The 20,700-nt window shown below is 37.4% G+C and overlaps 1 protein-coding gene across 1 annotated transcript in view; it reads left to right on the top strand.

The window, feature by feature from the left end:
* Positions 1-20,700, top strand: part of Cdkl5 (cyclin dependent kinase like 5) — a 186,851-nt gene that overhangs the window by 109,773 nt on the left and 56,378 nt on the right. The window contains exons 5-7 of the mRNA XM_027432769.2: positions 2,842-2,887; positions 13,068-13,204; positions 17,370-17,490. Of these exons, the coding sequence (XP_027288570.1) occupies positions 2,842-2,887; positions 13,068-13,204; positions 17,370-17,490 (304 nt within the window). The remainder of the gene's footprint in view (positions 1-2,841; positions 2,888-13,067; positions 13,205-17,369; positions 17,491-20,700) is intronic.

The raw sequence follows: 20,700 nt of genomic DNA, 5'->3' as shown, positions 1-20,700 counted from the left end.
AAAATTGGTTACATTTGAATAATTCACTGATTTTTGAATAAATCACTCATTGAATGGTCACTAAATATCAAATATCTACCGTGTACCTGATACAGTAGGAATTGGTGATGTAATACTGAGAAAAACAGATTAAGCAGTTATGAAAGGTATAGTGGAAATTACTTAGAAAATTGAAGTAGAAACAAATTTTAAGGCTATTAGAAGAAACTCTTATGAACATGAATACTTTTCAGCTATTATTTCAGAACACAAACACGTGGATTTCTTCTCCAATATAGGCAGATGATTTCAATATATTTCAAGGAAAAGAAATGACCTAAGATAATCCAGGTGTAAAAAAATAAGTAAGTTAAAAAACAAGTTATCTACTTTGGAATAAAAACATAGTGGACCCAGACTTCTTTTCTAAAAACCAGAGACCATTATGGCATTCTTTGCTCTCTGTTTGGAGCCTTCTGTGTGGTCAGTATAATTTATGTTAGAAAACAGCAGGCCTTTGTGGGATAGGAGAGATGCACATGTTTGGGGTAGGAGGGTGGCCAGGTGACAACCTCAGATGTCATTCATCAGGTGCCAAACACCTTGTTTATTTTAGACAGGGTCTCTCACTGGCATGAAGCTCATCAAGTAGGCTAGGCTGGCCTCAGGGTTATGCCTGTCTCCACCTCCCTGGTGCTGAGCTTACAAACTCATGCCACTACACCTTACTTTTTTTTAACATGGATTATGGGGATCGAATTCAAAGACTCATGTTTGAGTGGCAAAGCACTTTACCAACTAAACTATCTCCCCAGCATGACTACGCCTTCTTTTAAACCCTTTAATTCTTTTCCTCTTGAAAAAAAATAGCTACTATATGGATTTCTTGCAAGACATTTCATTCCTAATAAGCATCTAGATTTCCAGTGTTCCTGATGTGAGTGGCACTTCCAGGGTTTTGCTACAAGCATACAGAAAATTGTAAGAATGTAAGGTTCCCCTCCCCCAAACTAATTAAACTTCCTTTCCTCTCTCCCTCACTCCCTCCCTCCTTCCCTCCTTTCTCACATTTTCTTTTTAGCCTCACACATGGTAAGCATGCCTTCTGCCACTACTCTGCATGTCAAGCCATTCCATAAATTCTGAACCTGCTCACTTGCTGCATGGGTGAAGGTGTTCACATGATAGGAAAATAGGGAAGTGCCTCAGAAAACTATTCAGAGATGCATTTGTGATGGAACAAAAACTAATGCAAATGAAGCATTTAAATATATGAAAACCATTGGAGAAAAAGGACTTTTAGGAAATGATGAAGTCACTGAATATGTAAATGAAGTTGACATAATAGTCCATATACCTATAGTTAGTTTAACAGCCAAAACCTGTTCTTAGTTTGATTCAGTAAAGTGACAAGAAAACCAGAATCTGGAACTCCAGGTTAATGTAAAAGTTTAAGGTACCAGTAACTTAAAGTGGTCTGGTGTAAGAATAGATAGTAAGTAGCCTACACCAGACAAAAAAAGCTCTGAAAGTAATTCTAGAATGTGTCTATAAGAATGCTAAGACGTAACAGTTACAAATTATCACTAAAGGGCCTGGGAAAATGGGTTCAACATTTAGAAATTATATTAAATATGAAGTTGCTCACTTTTTCATGTACTAAAGTAAATTATAATTGGATAAATATTTAAGGAATGAAATCACTAAAATATCAAAATGCATAAATATGAATAAATAACCATGTTCAAGTAAGGTCTTGGGGCACAAAAATGATGAGCATTAATTACAAAGGCCCTTTATATCAAATTTGGTCTTGTATTATACTCTACAATAATAACCTTAAGTAGTTCAGTTTGCCAACAAGTTTTCACTCATGTATCACTAAAAACAAATGAACAAACAAACAACCCTGGTAGAGTTCATTTTATTTGCCAGGTAATAGAAAAACTTCTCTAGTCAGGGCCAGCAAGATGGCCTAATGGATAAAGATACTTGCTGCCAAACAGAACAACCTGAGTTTGATCCTTGGGACTTCCATGATGGAAATAAAGAACCAGCCCCCATCAATTTTTCTCTGACCTCTTCACTTGCACTGTGGCAGGCATCCCCAATCCCCCAATAAATAACCAAATGTAAGCAAAAATTTTTAGAAAAAAACCTTATCTGCTATTATCAGTGAATTAAAAATATTCTTTTAAGTAATGATACGTTGTTTTGGCACTGATCATGAACTGGATATTTATTATACACTGCTCAAGGGAACTATGAAAGTGGTGTGTTCAGGTACGTCAGCTTGGCGTTATGTCTTAGTAGCCTTCAGCATTCCTGGCATTTGAACCATCTACAGCATTTGCTCTGGAAATGAAAATGTCCCTGTTGGAGGATATTCATTGATAGACTGTTTAAATGATCATCTATTACGAATGGAACTTTAAACAGTTATTTACCAATAGGAATAAATTTTGCTTACTAAATATGAGGTGACATACACAACAGTATAAAATAGAGCATATAATATTATGATTCCAAGTTGATAAAAATTACTGAAGAAAATATACCACACTGTTATATGAATAGTTCTAGGTGTCTTTGTTTTATTTCTTTTACAGCCTCTGTACTTTTGAAGATATTGACAGTTCAGATTTATGTTTCATGTGTATAATGGCAGTGTCTGTTCTTTGCCTCTTGCCACTTCCCTGTTCTCCATCCTTGGCAATGTCTTCAGGGTCATAAGGGAAGATTTTGAAACAAAGAAATGGTGGATGGAGATGGTGATCTGTGTCTTTGCTCTGCTGTCCCAGATAATTGGGTCCCCAGTTGGGATTGAAGAATGATTTTCACTCTGCTTTTTTTCCTTTCCAGGAAACACATGAAATTGTGGCAATCAAGAAATTCAAGGACAGTGAAGGTATATATGCACTTTTACTTCTGTAATTTTTTGTAACTAAAATGTGAGACAGGTAGGGTTTAGTTGGTTAGATCCTAGCCCTGTGATTTTAAAATCATTATCTCAGGGAGTAAATGTAACTTATTTATTTTCATGCTTTACTTTGAAATATACAATACCTCATGATACTAGAGCATCTATTTTAATTTGGAATCAAGGGTGGCATTTTGTGCTCCAAAGGCTAGATAAATGTCTCCTTAACTACATGTTTCCATGAAATCTATGTAGATTACAATGGAAAAGCTGATTAAAAGCAAATGCATCTGTAGTTCCCACAAGTAGTGGGTGCTGAGAGAGATTGGGCATTTGTGTTCTCCAGCTCCTAGTCATAGCAAGAAATACAAGGATAAGTGGGAGGCAGTATAGAGATGGGAAATTTTTATATTTAGAGTCATTTATTGAGAGAATAAAAGCGTTTCAATAAGAAATACCATATTTGGGGGTCTTGAACACACTTCTAGACTGTTTCAAATGGAGTATTAAAATTCTCTGCTGGGCCAGAAAGTTTCAAATAAAATATTTTACTAGTGCATTTGCTTAGAAACCTTAGCTGTTATCTTTTACCCAGACAAAGAAGGATGGCAATGAAAGTGTATATGGTTTTTATAGAGCTTTAGGCAGAAGTTTTTCATAATTCTTAGTACAGAGACCCCAGTAAGAATACTTTCTAAATGCTAACCCAGTTTCCATACACATACTATACTATAGTGAAGCAAAAAGTCTCACAAACTCTTGTGTTAATGAGGTACTGTTTTCTGCTTTGCCTGGTTTATGTAAAGCCTTAAAAATAAAAAATAAATAAATAAAACATTTAAAAATAGTGGATCATGACATTGAATTGCAGCCTGCCACATGAAAATGGGCAGGTATCTGTATCAGCCTCCATCTAATGTGAAGCCTGGGACAGCAACATATCCTGGCTTCCTTGGTGCACATTGACTAAGCACTTTAACACACCAGCTTTTATATTTACGAAGAGTCACATGATCCTCACCTCAGATACTTAGAAAATGTGGCATAATAAGGAGGGCTTGCTAATGAAAGCCTAGGAAAGCTTCCACAACATTTGATATAACTCAACTATGATGCACTACTTATGTGGAGCACGTGCATATTACTCAGGACCCTGAGCAGCCATTGTAAGGACAATCTTAAAGGAAGGCACTGGGAAAACTTTTTAGTTTATTCTGGCAGGTTGTATCTTGGAACTATGTGCCTATGTGCCTATGTGCCTGTGATCTAATGGAAGTAGTTGCCCTTGGCAAACCCACTATGAGACCATTGGAAATAGGCTCATTGAGCACTGACTTTAGACAAATGACAAGTGATCCAGAGACATATGATGATCTAAAAAGAGTGATTGCAGCAGAAGATCAAAGCACTGCCCTTGTATGTGTATAGAGACATTTGAGTCTGTATTTACCTCTAAGGCCACATTGGCAAGCTCAAAAGTAATAATTGTCGGCAGATCTTCAATTGTTTTTTCTGTCATAGGGTCTCATATAGCCTAAGCTTGCTTAAAACCCCAAGAGATCTAATACTGTCCTCTGTATCTTTAACCTGATACCCTAGCAAGAATACTGTCTTACTTAAAAGAAAGAAATGATACATGTCTGGTGACCAACTCTTTTGGAGTGTGAATTATACGTGAATAGTTTCATATAGATGAAGTTGTCTATTGAGCTCCTTTGTAAACTATTATAATTCAAAATATCTTTTATTATCTAAATTTCAACCAGGTCTATTATAATAAAAATAAGTGTTCTGATAATAGTATTCTCATTGTCTAGTAGCCCTTAATGACTCTTTTTATTAGTTATTAGAAAATTAATATTATAGTGGTGATTATTCTAAATCAAACATTCCAAAATCTTTGAGAAAATAAATGAAATAATTCTATAAAAGCAATGTTAAACTTAAGTTGAAATGGGACCTGTGCTTGATCTGACTGCCATTCACATTAATGTTTCTTAATAGTCTCTAACTGATGATATGTGGGGAGTGTGTTTGAGAATATATACTATATTCTGGTAGCTTTAAAAGATTATAATAATGTCCTACTGTCCTGTTGAGATGATACGGATCTAAAAATTATATAATTTTTTTGAAATATTGTATTTTTAAAGTTAATTTAAATAAAAATTTTAATTTCAAATTTAGATTAAAATTAATTTAACTTAAATGAAGTATATTATTATTTTATTTTAAAATGTTTTCAAGTGGACCACTTTTTAGTGAAAAATATTTTTATTATCCAAGAATAACTGATTACTGTTTAAAATAAGACCCAAATTTTCATAGTAAATAAAAGGCTGAAATTATGAAAATAAGTTTGATTTTCAATTTCAATTTTGAATTTCAATTTTGAAATTTCAATTTTGAAATTTGATTTCAAATAAATGCAATTTTGATCATAGTAGCAACTGTGTGCTAGATTGGTTCTTAGGAGGACTGGGTATTACCTTTTAAGAAGGAAGTCAATTTTTACACTAAATTTTCATACTAACTCAAAATACAGCAAAAGGCTGTCAGTTTTCTCTTTTAACATGTCTGTCTTCATGTTTAAGTTTTAAAAAGTGTTTTAGAATTACTTTTATTTTGTATCTATGAGTGTTTTGTCTACATGTGTGTATGTATACCATGTATGTGTCTGCTGAACATTGAGGTAAGAACAGAGCATTGACTTCCCTAGAACTGAGTTATGGGTAGTTGTGAAACACCATGTGGGTGCTGGGAATCAAACTAGCGTCCTTCAAGAACAGCAAGTACTCTTAAGCTCTGAACTATCTCTCCACTCCCTTTACCACACACACACTTTTAAGTTTTTGTTCCCTGATTATCAACTGATGCAATTCATTCTGTCAAATCATTTATCAGTGTCTTTGCCTAGGAGTATCCCTGACTTTAGTACTCTGGATAAAGACAGAAACTTTTGTTAAGTGAAAGAGTATAGAGTGGGTGTGTGGCTCAGTGGTAGTCTTGGATTCAATTCCCAGCTACCGCTGCCACCCCCAAATAAAAGATATGTTTAAGTAACAACAAATTTTTATCTGAGACCACTTCCTTTATTAGTTTTTTTAATGGTTTCTGCTTCTTGACACATCATAAATCTGGCATTTCAAAGAGAATTGTTAACAATAGTCTGAATGATGGTATCAATTTGTCTTTTCATGTATGTTTCCATAGAGAAAATTAAATGTCAAATATCTAACCAGTCAGAGGTCCTACTGAATTAATTCTTTTCATTATTTGGATCTTCTGAGAACAAAAACTAACCATAAACTCCAAAGATATGGGGGATTCTTTGGTTAAAAGATATTTTTCAGGTTGTGTATAATAATTATTTTAGCTAAATTCTCTTTACCCTTCTATAACTGCAGTCTTGAACATTGACATTTGGTAATCAGCTGGTAATATATTGCTGTCATATCATAGTTCTTAGTTCCATTTGTTGGTTTTTTGTATGTGTTTAGTGAATTTGTGCCATATCTGGTGTCTGGAGATCATAGGACAACTTTGGCTGTCAGTTTTCTCCTTGTCCTAGGATCAAACTCAGATCACCAAATCTTAGAGGCCCTGAGCCATCTCACTGGCCTTGGGTCATCATTCCTCTATAAAGACATAAGCCAAATTTATTGAATAATCTAGGAATGCCAATTTAAATTTGGTGGTTGTGGAATAGCAATAATTAAAAATAGGGTCTATTAAACCTTTAGGAGAATTTGTAGTCAGAATTTATTTTTTACTTATATTTTGACCCTCCTTTTAATTCTTTGGGCTGTTACGTTTCTTTGATGAATGAAAACTTCTTATGTAGCACATGGCCTCATGTTTAATTGTGGGTCAGGGTGGGGTGGTGCTAGGTCATTTCTCTGCTTTTATATCAAATAAAATTGCTGGCATTTTATTTTTGTTGCTTTTTTTCTATAGACAAATAGTTTTCTCTTGAAATGAGTATATTTATTTATTTAATTATTATGAAATGTTTAATCATTTAGTTTTCCTTCTAGTGATTCCATTCTTTTACCTAGAGATTAGAAAACTCAACGCTGATCTCTTCACTTTGTATGATGCTATAAAACAAGAAGTCATGAATTCTAAAATTCAAGAACCTGAATTCTGTGTAACAGTGGCCTTGAAACAAAATTTCCAACCTTTATTGCATAAATAATTCGATGAAATGAGCTGTACACCCTAGCTACTCCTGCTACTATCACACTTTTTATGCCCAAACCAGATCTCTTTCAAACCTCAGGGATTCCTGTAAGATTTGGTGACATTTCTGCACCTTTTGTGAGTTCATAAATTTTCTCTCTACCTTGTCCTTCATCTCTAAAGATTGAAGCGTCTCTGTCTTTTTTGGTACATAAAACAGTAACATCACCATTCAAGCCTCCATGGCCACACTGATTGCCCTGCTGCTGCTATCCTGTCTTCTTCAATCAGAGCAACCAAAATCAAACATGGTACCCCTATGGTTTTGTTCAAGGATGGATTGGCTTTTCTTTTTCATTATATCTGTTTAAAGGTCTGTTTGGGGGGCCTCTTTGGCTATACAAAGATGTCAGGTTTGTGATTTCATAAAGTAGGTTACAGCTATTCCTGGATTTCTTTTCCAAACCCACGGTTCTGTAAAAATAGGGTTACAATAGAGTTTCTGCTGATCTTTGAATTTTTCTTTTCATCGCTGACTTATCTTTGAATTTCTTTTGCTCCTGTGAGCTTTCTTCTTAAAAACTGCTATCTTTTATTTTAGTGAATCTCTCAGTGTTTTAGGTGTGTTAACTTGACTCAATGGTTAGCCTACAGAAGTAGGTCAGATTTTTGTTTGTTCTTACTTGGCATCTTTTTTTTTGTTCCTGTCACTTTGTCCTTACTAGGTTGGATTGTATGCTTACTGCACATAACTTTTCCATAGTTGCTTTTGACTTTGACAGCCCCCTCCGATGGTAACTATTTTTGTTTTGTTTGAAAGAAAACAATACAAAATATTGCTTTGTAGCCCAGGATAGCCTGAAATTAAATTTTCTTTCTTTCTTTCTTTCTTTCTTTCTTTCTTTCTTTCTTTCTTTCTTTCTTTCCTTTCTTTCTTTCTTTCTTTCTTCCTCGCTCTCTCCCTCTCTCTTTCCTATCCCTGCCTCTTCCCTCTTCTCTATATTTTGAAAAAGAATCTTTCTCTAAAGTCAATGCTGGTCTAGAACTCACTGTTTAGCCAAGGGTGCTTTTGAACTTGTAGCAGTCCTCCTGTCTCAGCCTTCTGAGTGCTAGCTTTATAGATGTTCTTGACTTTCTTCGGTGGTGCCTTATGATGAGATTGGTTAAGCATTCTCATTATTAGGTACAGAAACATTGACTTTTAGAACTAGGAGAGGCCTTTAGAATAAACCAACATAACTGCAGTTCCAGTTTATAGATGAAGAGCTGGTCTGTTTCTGAAGACCTCAGAGCTTCACTGACTATTTATTTCTCCTGGCTAGACTATGTTCTTTGGCTTTGTGACTTACAAAATCTAGGTATCAACCTAGATGTTGTGACTCACTCTCCACACTTCACTGTGATATACCTTGCCACCAAAGTCCTGATGTTCAACTCAAAACATGAGGTTGAATGTATCTCTGAGACCATACACCCTAGGAAGTTAGTTATCCTTTTTAGGGTTCAATTCTTTATTTATAAACTGGAGAAAATAGCATACATAGCACATAAGAATTATCTTAGGAGCCGGGCAGTGGTGGCGCACGCCTTTATCCCCAGCACTCATGAGGCAGAGGCAGGAGGCTCTCTGTGAGTTGTAGACCAGCTTGGTCTACAAGAGCTAGGTCTAAGACAGCCTCCAAAGCCACAGAGAAACCCTGTCTCAAAAAACCAAAAAAAAAAAAAAGAATTATCTTAGCTAGTGGTGTTTTAGAAGAAGGGCATGTGTTGGTGGAGTGTACATTAACTTTCTCCATCATCTCATCATTTAGTACTACAATTTTCACTATCACGTGTAGAGCAGGCTAGAAACCTTAAAAGTACTCACAGAAACAAAATTATAGGACATTCCAAATAATGACAGGTGCATAGTTTGCTCGCACTTCAGGAATTAATAATTCCATTTCCTGCCTGTTCCCAGTCATTACAGTCTGACGCTTTGCTGCTTGCTTATGGCTGGCATAAAGGAGCCTCATTTCCTTAAAAGGCAGCTCAAATGAGGTTATTTTTGCATATTACGTCCTAAGTGATGTTCCCATGTGCCTCACCCCCCCCCTCCTGTTAGTACTGAGAATTGAACTAATGGCTTGCAATGCTCAAAAAGCTATACCACCAAGCTATATCCCAGGCCTTCTTTTTTACTATTTATTTATTTATTTATTTGTTTGTTTGTTTGTTTGTTTTACTTTTTATTTAGAGACAAGGTCTCAGGAAGTTGCCTATACTGGCCTTAAACTTGAAATCCTCCTGCTTTAGCCTTCCAATTACCCAGGATTACAAGCTTGTGCCACCAGGCCTGGTTTAGTATGTGCTTCTTTTTGAAAAATGATTTATCTTCTTTCTCTCTTTATAGACTTTCAGAATATAACCTTTATCTTTTTATAACTCCACTTAGGTGGAGAAAGTATAAATGAATGATGTATTTTTCAATTACCAAAATTCAGTGAGGTTTATCATCAGAAAGGCTTTGGCTGGAGAGATGGCTCAGCCATTAAAGGCTAGACTCACAACCAAAAATAGTAAGAAAAACTTTAATAAAAACACATATTATTAGATTTATTTTTTACGAAAGGTCTATAATCAGAAATACTTTAATGAAAAAAATCACAAAGTACTAGATTTATTTACTGATGAAAATGTAAGTGCCTTGCTCATGGTTGCATGTAACAGCGTAAATTGCTTAAAAGGCAGAATCTAAATCCAGATCTCCATAATTCTATTCCAATGTTCCTTCTATCATTGCTATTTTAATTTGGACATTTATCAGTCACTTTTTCTATTAGCACAATGAAACTGCCCCAACTTCATAATAGTGCACAACACCCTCTTTTTGCTTGCTTTTTAAATGCCTGAGCACTTGATTAGGGAAGAGATACCAGCTCTGTTTACTTAGAAACTTTGTGCTCAGCTCCAGTATAGCTTGTTGATCCTCTTAAGGATTTTGTATACAGACATACCCACTATTGACCCTAAGTACTGTTAGTTTTCTGGAGTCCCCATTTTTCATATTCTAGAAAAAATCAGGGTCAGAGAAGAGTAAGGAAAAATAAATTCTGTCTTACACATTATCTCACAAGCAGCCCTTTCAAAGTCTTCAAAATAAAAGGTGAAAGCACTCTACTCAAAATTGAGGGGACAAAGTGTTTTAATTGTTGGCTACCCCTTCCTTGTCTTCTGCCTATATCTGAAGTCCGGGAGAGCTAGGCATATATGCACAAAGATCTCCTCACAGGCCCAGCTTGAGCGTCTCTATTAGGAAGCTCTCATTGTTCACAGTTCTGCAAAGTTGAGTACATATTGGACAGAAGAGCTTAATCAGGAAGCAATAGGTAGCATGTTGAGCAGCCTCAGTCCCAAAGTCCAAAATGTGAAATGTATTCAGATATACAACTCATTGAGTGCTTGTCTGATGCTACAAGTGGGAAATTTCCTACTTAACCTCATGTGATATGTTTGAGTCAAAACATAAGCACACTGAAAACATGGTATAAAGCTGCCTTCAGGATACAGATAGATGAAAGGTAAATGAATTTTGCATTGGAAGTTGAGTTCAAATCCCAAGATATCTCAACACACACACACACACACACACACACACACACACACACACACACACACACACACCACACAACAAAGACACCCTACACACACACATACATGCGTACACACACAAAAATACACATGAATCAGAAATATATAAAATTTGAAATACTTCTTGGTCCTAAGCATTCCAGGTCAGGGACACTACACTTACATCAAGAAACATGAGCTGATCTGTGAGAAGAAAGCCAGTAGCATGAGGGGAGTCATCCTACTTTAGGATCTGGGGAATCCCCTTGAGGAATGAAATTTTACTAAAACTCCTGAAAGAATCAGTGCTGCCAAGAGCCAGGGTAGAAAACTGAACATTCTGGGCCTAGAGAACAGGTAAAATGGCCCCATGCTGACAAAGGTTAGAGCTGTTTGGGCAACTAAAAGACTAAGATGCAGAGGACATGAAATTGGAGACCCTGATAAAGTTTCTTGTGGAGGCTGGTGGTTGTCCCTAGGCCTTAGTAGCTGGGGCCGCTGTAGTACTCTGCAGTAATGAAGACCACTGACTTATACAACAGCTAGTGTTTTGCCCCTTCACAAATTCACCAAGTCTCCAGTTGCATGTCTCCCATACTTCCTGCCATGTGGGATTCACTGTCCAGTTCTCCCTCACTCGGGGATGGGTCACTGCTTCTGCTACTGTTGGCCTTCTCTACTGTTGCTTCTTATCTGCACAGGCAGCATTAATGTCCTTTACTAACCTGGGTTCCAGCAATCTCCAACAGTTTTCCAGCTGAAGAGTACCTTACTTATATAACCAGGGCACAGAGAAATATTGACTATGTTTCCTGATTGTCATGGATTCAGCAATTCCACAAAGCCATTTCTACCAGCCTCTTTTTTTTTACCAGCCTCTTCTTTAAACTCATTTTGGAGAAGGGCTGGATGAGGAGGTTGGACAGAAAATCAGATGATATGTATTTCACTCTGCATTTAGAATCTTTCCCTTTCCCCATCCCATCCCCCAGTCAGCTTTTTCCCTGTTGGGTGTCTTGTATACACAGCATGCCTTCCTGAAAGCCATAGGTTTTCCTGTACCTGCCCCAGAATTTCAGTTTCTTTCTCTTAAGATTTAAAGATATGCTTGAGATTGAGGTCCCCACAACATAATCTCACAAGTCTGGATTCTGGCTCCTAGCCAAAGCCTTGAGACTAAATGTGTTTTGAATTCATAATTTCAAAGTTTTAGGGTGGAAATATGGCATGTTATATAGCACCCTGTAGTCAAGGCATATTTCTATAGCATAGACTATGAATATTCATATTAAGTGGGTTAAACAAAGACCATAAAGAGTCTCATATCAATTCCGTTTGCCTCTGAATGAATTTGTCACAAATTTAAAACAGGTTCAGTTTTCCAACTAGAGACTTGGGAATTAGGAACCTGCATTCTTGAACATAATTATTGAAAACACACTACTTAGAATTTCCCAGTTACCTCTGAAGCTATCATAAGCACATATTTAAAGTGAAATATTAGGCTCTTGTTTGCCTGCCCATTAATCCATTACCACTAACGTGACTTCTGTCCTTCGTCCTTATCTATGGAGGTTATCACAAGTGGAAGTTGATGGTATGGAAGGGCAGGTACTGGTACAGCATAAGTTCTCTATCCCAGAACAGCTACACCATCTGGGATGTACAGATGGATATGCCATGGGAAGGCAGTAGGAGCCCACGGCAGCAGCTGTTCAGAGAAATAGACACTCTTAAGAATTCCCTGTGATTTGGCCATGACACTGCATCATGAATGTCTGATGCACAACCTGTGCTCACTGAGGTGATTCACACGCAGCCTGGAGAATAAAATGCTCTTTTAAGCTAAAACTTGAAGCCAACCATAAGATATCAAGTGCTACACGAACTGGACACAGAGTCTCCTCTGTACATTGATGGGGTTGAATCTCAGAACCCTTTTAAACATTTTCTTCCCCAATATAGTATGTTAGGGCTGAAATGATGATGAATTCATATACTATATCTGTAAATCTATGGTTTGGTATAACAAAAAGAAAATACAAGCAAAAAAATGGGTTTGAGCTGTTTGAAGAAGCCTTTTCTTTGTCGTTCATTTGGTTTGGGGCTTTTTTGGTACCTTATAGCCCAGGCTGGCCTGGAATTTTCCATCCTCCAGCCTCAGCTTCCTAAGTGCTGGGACTATAACTGTGCACCACCAGATCCAACTCAGCCTTTTCTTTAAGTTTCTCATTTTCTTTCTCTCACCAAGAAAACATGTTGATGTTCTATCTGTGGACTTCTTAAGTAGAAGATGTTGTCAATGCTCTTAAAATTCTTTGAATGGTAGCTTTGAAAGCTTTAATGTATTTTCTCTTCACCATTGCCTGGAATCTAGAAAATGAAGAAGTCAAGGAAACGACTTTACGAGAGCTTAAAATGCTTCGCACTCTCAAGCAGGAAAACATCGTGGAGCTGAAGGAGGCCTTTCGTCGGAGAGGGAAACTCTACCTGGTGTTTGAATATGTTGAGAAAGTAAGTCATGAATCTCCAGTGTGCAGATTCACGTTATTTTTGTTTGTTTTTGACACCATTGAAGAAACTAGTGTTACTTAGTATGACCTATCAGTGGGTTCATAATCTGAGGGTCTTAAAAATGAGAATAGCTCCCACAGTCACTAGATGTCCTGAAATAGATTTAGGGATTTTGTACGATGTAGAGGCATTCAAATGATCTTAAGTTTAAACAGTGTAGTGGTATGGTTCCTGAAGTCTTAGTCTATGTACAGCAAGTGGTTTTCAGATTAGTTTTATTTCAATTAAATATAAACAAAAGCTCTGTGAGAGAAATGGGCGAATGGACAGAATGATAACGGATGGTAGAGGCACAGACCAGATCCATGCAAGCAGGACCTGGGTCCTTCCGTCAGACATAGGATGATGAATGACCAAAGCAGAGACAGTCTTTTTTGAACTGCCAGTACTCTGCCTTTCTTGAGGGAATTGTAAGGTAAGGCCTGAAGCTGCTGTTAAGATCACTAGTAGCACTTTGTAAAGAATGTTAACTCATTAATGAATGTTTTCATATTGTGACCTAAGGGCAAAATGTTAGCTGTCTCTGAATTTCTTAGAGAGCTACGGATTGAGCAGTTGGTTTCAGCTGATTACAGTAGGAAAAATTGGAAGCACAGGAGCCTGTTGAAGGTTTTGTTGATGTGTGAATAGGTGGCTTCTAATGATTTCATGGGCTGTTACCTAACACAAATTAAAACTGTAGAGGCTGCTGTTTGCTGTTCGGTCAATTCCCTGGTGTTTATTATGATGTAAGTGACAAGAAAGCAATGTTTTCAAGACCTGACCTGCTAATGTGACATTGAGTTGAGCATTTACAAAGTATTTTTTAAATAAACCATATCAAAATAATAGTTATTAGCACAATTTAAAATATACAAGACTTATTCTCATCTTATTTATATATATTTATGTAAAATAAGTTTTTCATATATGTTCTGATTATGGGTTTTCCCTCCCCAACTCCTCCTAGCTCCTTCCCACCTCCTGGTCCACCCAACTCCATGCCTCTTCTTTCTCTTTAGAAAACAAACAGGCAAGTGACAACAATAAAAATAGAATTAAAAAAGAAGTGTACACACACACACACACACACTCACACACAAAATAAGATCCCCCAAAACAAAATTGGAAACCACAATATACAAGCAAATGACTAGTAAGACAAAGAATAGCCAAAGCAATATGAGACAAAAAGTTTACCAAAATATAGAGTTTATTTTATGTTGACCATCTACTGCTGGCCACCATTCAGTGTGGTTAATATACCCAGTGAAGGCTTTGCCTTTTTAAATCAGTTATTGTATGTTGCTTTCCAAAATCTTTTTTGCTGTGTTAATTTTGGTATTTCTCTATCAAAATAAAACTAAAAATTTTGTGTTTTAAGAGAAATATTGCTGTATTAGGGTTATAGAAAAAACAAACAGATTGTTTATTTTCTAGTTATTACAAATGCTTGTGCAAATTTTAGCTTTCACTGCCAAATAATAATAAAATTTGACACATCTAGTATTTCAGTCTCTCTCTATTTCTGTTGTATTCATGGTAGTAGTTTATGATAAATAACAATTTATCAAATAGAGATATCTCTTCTGCATATCTGTTTTTTCTCTGGGAGAAGCAAGTTGACATGCCTGAGATCTCTCTGCTCCCAAGTGACAGTGCTGCGACCAGTATTGCAACCTTCTGACACTGAGACCTGGGTTTCCTTCCCTGCCCCTATTAACCATTATACCTGCCCAGCAGTGACAGTGCCTGGAAATCTACAGTGATTCTCAGGAGCATAAAGAGAAAGATGCTCAAACCAGATAGGAAGCTGTTGGCCGAGACACAATTACAATGCCTTAAACAAAACGAGAATCTCTTTTTTCCTCACAAACATGCAATGGGAGATAGCATAGGACCGAGGGGCAGCTCTGCTCCCTTGTCTTTAGTGTCAACTCCAGCTGTCACATCCTGTTAGCTTGTATATAGTTACATGGTCACACTTACTGCAAGGCAGAGAGGAAATGTACTTGTCATTCAGAGTATCTAAGTCTGTGGTTGAAAACTGCATTCCCTATAGAGTAAGGAAAAATGGCTGTGGAGAATGATAGTATCTCTGCTGCTTAGGAACCTTGAATAGAACACAAACTGAGAGATAAACATCCTTTCTGTACTATTCAGCCTTCCTGTGCCTCCTTGTTCTTGGCATCTCCTATGTATTTGTTCATTGGAAAAAGACAATTTGCAGAGAGATGTTTAAAAAGCTGCAAATATCTTTTGATATTTTAACTGAAACCATAAATATATATTGAATCCTCTATAGAGGTAGGTTGAGGTGTTTTGCATATTGATCTTCTGATTAAATTTCTCGCTGGTCTTTGTTGCATACAACATGCCCATAAATGCATCTTTAAATGGAAGCAAAGGCTCAAAAAACTAGAAAGCAATCTTTGTGCAGAACCTGTCAGTATTTATGATTATCGGTTGCCAGCACCTGTTCCTTACCCATGCTTTATGCGTGTCTGTCACCATTGACTAGACAGTAATGTGTTTTGTAGCTCTCCTTTGTTAGGTATTTCTGAATGATTAAACATGTTTTTCATATGTGCAGCAACGCTCTTTTTAAAGAAACATTAAAGAGGTTTATTTTCACATAGAAGTCCAAGTTATATTCTGTCAGTGGAGGGAAGTCACAGCAACAAAAGCTTGAAGCAACTAGTCATATCATATCCACAATCAGGTGTAGAAAGAAATGAATTCATGCATTCTAATGCATAACTAAGTGCTAAGCTAGCTTTCTGTACTTTTTCTATAGTTCAGAGCCCCAAACCCAGGAATAGTGTCGTGCACATTCAAGCTGGGTCTTTCCACATCACTGAAAGTAGTCATGACAATCCCCTACAGACCTGCTCACAGGCCGTCCATAACTAGGCAATCCCTCACTGAGACTCCCTTCTCAATCGTGTCAACTTGGCAGTCAAAAATTAACTATTACAACATATACAATAAAATTTCATAAAAGCAATGCTTTTCTACTGCTTCATAAAGGGAATCCTTAGCTAACTGATATTTTGTTCTTTAATGGAGTGTCAAGGGCCATTTGAATTGAAAATTACATTGCCTTGATTCCTATTAATGTTCCAGCAATTTACCCATTGTTACTATGTGCCATCAGTGTACATGCCAGTAGTGAAAAAGGCAAACATCTGAGCATTGTGATGAAGATGATGTGACTTCCTGAGCCTAGGAGCAGTATCTGTGCCTCTGTGTATCCCCAGGTTACCCTTTTTAAGCTCCTTCTCTATATGGGTACCTCACAACAGTAAGCTATGGTTGTACTGTGAGCCCTATTGATTGTGTTTTGCAGAAGAGATGGAGAATATTTGGATAATATGGTAATACAATGATGGCTGGCTAAATGAAGTTTTGGGTTAGCATTTCTGTTGTTTTTGGAGACAGGGTCTCACTATGTAATGTCTTCTAAGTGCTGGAGTGATAGACATGCACCACAATATCTGACTTACCAGAAAATTTTGCATGAACTTTATACAAAATAGTCTCTGACTCCGGATTGACAATTTTGAATTATTTGGGATTTGTGTGTTACTTTAACAATATTTTCTCCTTTAAAATATTTATTTAATTTATGTATTTGGGGGTTGCAACAGTACACATGTAAAGGCCCAAGGACAATTTTGTGGAGTTAGTTGTCACCTTCCACATTTACTTGAATTTCAGGATCAAATTCAAGTTGTCAGGTTTGCATCAATTAGGCATCAAGTGTCTTCACCTGCTGAGATATCCCACTGGCCCTCAATGGTTATTTTCTACCCTGTTTCAATTTTTATACCAAATATATAAATCTATTAATTCTTCTCTCTCTTTCTCCCACCTTTCTCTTTCTCCCTTCCCCCTCTCAGTGTTAGAGGCAGCAGTAAGGAGTAAAAAAATGTAATTTCTCTTAAAGGAAAACTTATTTAATGCACTATCCTGGTCCACCACAAACTAAGTTGTATATTAATTGCAAAACAAAAAATGCATGCTGTATATTGGATGAATCCTTATCTAAGGGCTATAGATTATTAGTACATAATTGATAGGCTTGCCTAATTTTGAAGATGAATGGCTCTGTATTTACTTTTAGAATATGCTTGAATTGCTGGAAGAAATGCCAAATGGAGTTCCACCTGAAAAAGTGAAAAGTTATATCTACCAACTAATCAAAGCTATTCACTGGTGCCACAAGAATGATATTGTCCATAGAGGTGAGTGTAGGACTTTTGAAATAAAAAGTACTAAATAAATCAGCTAAAGTTAAAGACTTACTGTTTTAAGAATATTACTATTTAAATTTAAGTTAGGCATTTTTATAAGTAAAGATATGGGAAGCCCTTCACTCTTTTTTTTCTTTCGTTTTTCGAGACAGTGTTTTTTCTGTGTAGCTTTGGAGCCTATCCTGGCACTCACTCTGGAGACCAGGCTGGCCTCGAACTCACAGAGATCCATCTGCCTCTGCCTCCCAAGTGCTGGAATTAAAGGTGTGTGCCACCAACGCCCAGCAGCATACAGGTTTTATTTGGATATTGTGGTGCTATCTCTATTTGTATAACTGAGTCTGCTGTGACTGTGGCAATACTGAGTCAGCAGATGCAAATTTTGAAGCTTTCTCTGGGTGGAATCCAGAGGCAGATGGACAATTTCCATAGCCTTTGTGTCTTACAGATAGACCAGAGAATTGAACCAATTCAAAAGAAGGCTGTATAAGTGGTCTTAAGTCACTGACCCTCCAGTACAGCTTTCCTTTCATTCTGTCTTAGATCAGTAATCTCTAGTATGTATCTTCACCTACTGATTTCTGCTCCCTGTTGATAGAAAGTGCCCCTGGTCTCTAGATTGAAGGTATAATTGTTCTTGTATGGACCATGATTATATACTTCTCTAAACTATATCACTATTACTTAAGCACCACAAAGTCAGTGATTTCAGCAATAAGGAAAATTATTTGCTTGGTGGCATTTTGTTTAATATCTGTTTTCTAATAATCTCATTTACACTGGAAACTTTACAGCAATGAGACACAATTTGATAATAATGAAGCTAAAATGGTCATCAGAAAATGTTGATATATCTACTTCTTATTAGTAGTAGTATACTAATTTATCTGTACAAATATGGAAGAATAATCACCTTTAAAGTAGTCTTACTTTTAAAAGTAGCTGAAAGTTATTATGAAAATTTTCAACTTCTACTATTTGACTATGATAGTAGTTACCCTATTATCAAGATTGTATGTTGTGGATAAATCCCCAAGTGAACTGGGCATCTAGTGTCTTAGGTAGTGGTTCTAAAGACAGTCTGTGTTACAGTTTAGTATGTTAATGAAGAGCCAAATCAAGTGGATCCCCGTTATAGAACTGTGATTGATTAAATGGTAGGAAAAATAATTCTGAGCTGGGACTGTAAATGGTAAAGTGCTTCTTGACCAGCATGTGTATTTTGCTTTGATCTCCAGTACTGGAAAACACAATTCCATGATTGGGAAATCTTTACATTCCACTACCTGTGTATTCACCTCATTTTTACGTCTACCATGTAATATAAATGGTAACTACTGTACTATAAAAACAAAGTTGTAGCTGAGCATGGCAGTATACCTATATTCTCAGCATTTGGGAAGTAGAGACAGGATTGGAAATTCAACGTCATCTTTGAATACATAGGAGTTGGAGGCAATTCTGAGATACATGAGACTATATGTCAACAAATAAAATTGTAAGATGCCTCTCAGTGGGATAGTTAAACATCATTTTCTGAAAATTTCTGCTCTTCAACTCCTATCACATCTTTACATGATCCATTGGGAAAAGAACTGAAATCTTGACTGTTAGTTGTAAGCCACATGGAAAAGCTAAATATGGAAAAGCTAAATGTGAATATAGGAAGTATACAGAAAACTTTTTTTAATAGTTTTCCTCCAATATAATATTATACGGTTGAACTACTGGTGTGTATATTTTTTAAGATAACACTTGGATTTAAACATTTTAGGAAATGGAGGAGCAGAAAGGTTGAGTCGGGGAAGAATAGAGGAGAGCAGCATGAGAGATACCATAACAGAGGGAGTCATTATAGGTCTGAGGAGAGATCTGGCACTAGGGAGATTTCCAGGGATCTACAAGGATGACACCAACTGACAATCTAGGCAATGGTGGAGAGGCTACCGTAAATGCCATTCCCCTATAATGAGACTGATGACTACTTTATATGCCATCATAGGTCCCTCATCCAGTGGCTGATGGAAGCAGAGGCAGACACCCACAGATATACACTGAACTCTGGAACCTAGTTGCAGAGAGGGAGGAATGAAGATCAAAGGGGTCAGGACCAGGCTGGTAAAACCAACAGAAACAGCTGTCCTGAACAAGAGGGAGCACATGGACCCCAGACTGCTGTCTGGGGGGCCAGTACACATTGATGTCAGTTGATGTCAATGAGGAGGCCTCGGCACTCTATGGGGCCCCTGGTAGTGGATCAGTATTTTTCCCGGGTGTTAAGAAGGGACCTTAAGAGACCATCCCATGTGAAGAGATGCTCTCTTGGCCTGGACACATGGGGAAGGACCTAGGCCTGGCCCAGGATGATGTGGTAGACTTTGGGGAGCCCCCATGGAGGGTCCTACCTCCCTGGGGAGTGGAGGGGGATGGGGTGGGGACTGGTAGGAGGTTTCTGGGGGGGAGGGAAGGGAGCCGGAGAAGGGATTGACATGTGAAGCAAGATTGTTTCTAATTTGAACTAACAAAAAATAATCTCTTGGGGAAAAAAACACCTTAATTCTGTAAGGAATTTTTAAATAGTTAAATTTATGCTAATATAGTTAATGGAACTATTTTTGTTTCATAAAATATAATAATACAAATTTGTGGAGATTGAACCTAAAATGTTTTCTTTTTCTATTTTTTATTAGTTCAAATTAGGAACAAGCTTGCTTCACATGTCAATCCCTTCTCCCTCTCCCTCCCCTCTCCCCCAACCCCTCACCAGCTCCCAACCTCATCCCCCCTCTGCTCCCCAGGGAGGGTAAGGCCCTCATGGGGGTTCCCCAAAGTCTGTCATATCATCCTGGGCAGGGCCTAAGCCCTCCCCCAAGTTTCCAGGCTGAGAGAGTATCCCTTCATGTGGGATGGGCTCCCAAAATCCCTTCTTACACCAGGGATAAATACTGGTTCACTTACAGGGACCCCATAGAGTGCCGAGGCCTCCTCATTGACATCCACGTTCAGGGGTCTGGATCATTCCCATGCTGGCCTCCCAGACAGCAGTCTGGGGTCCATGTGCTCCCCTTGTTCAGGTCAGCTGTTTCTGTGGGTTGCACCAGCCTGGTCCAGACCTCTTTGCTCTTCACTCCTCCCTCTCTGCAACTATGTTCCAAAGTTCAGCTCAGTGTTTAGCTGTGGGTGTCTACCTCTGCTTCCATC

The sequence above is a fragment of the Cricetulus griseus genome, chromosome X (genome assembly GCF_003668045.3).
Source record: "Cricetulus griseus strain 17A/GY chromosome X, alternate assembly CriGri-PICRH-1.0, whole genome shotgun sequence".
Classification (NCBI taxonomy): Eukaryota; Metazoa; Chordata; class Mammalia; order Rodentia; family Cricetidae; genus Cricetulus; species Cricetulus griseus.
The sequence above is the reverse complement of the archived record's forward strand: the minus strand, read 5'-3'. Positions and strand labels throughout refer to the sequence as shown.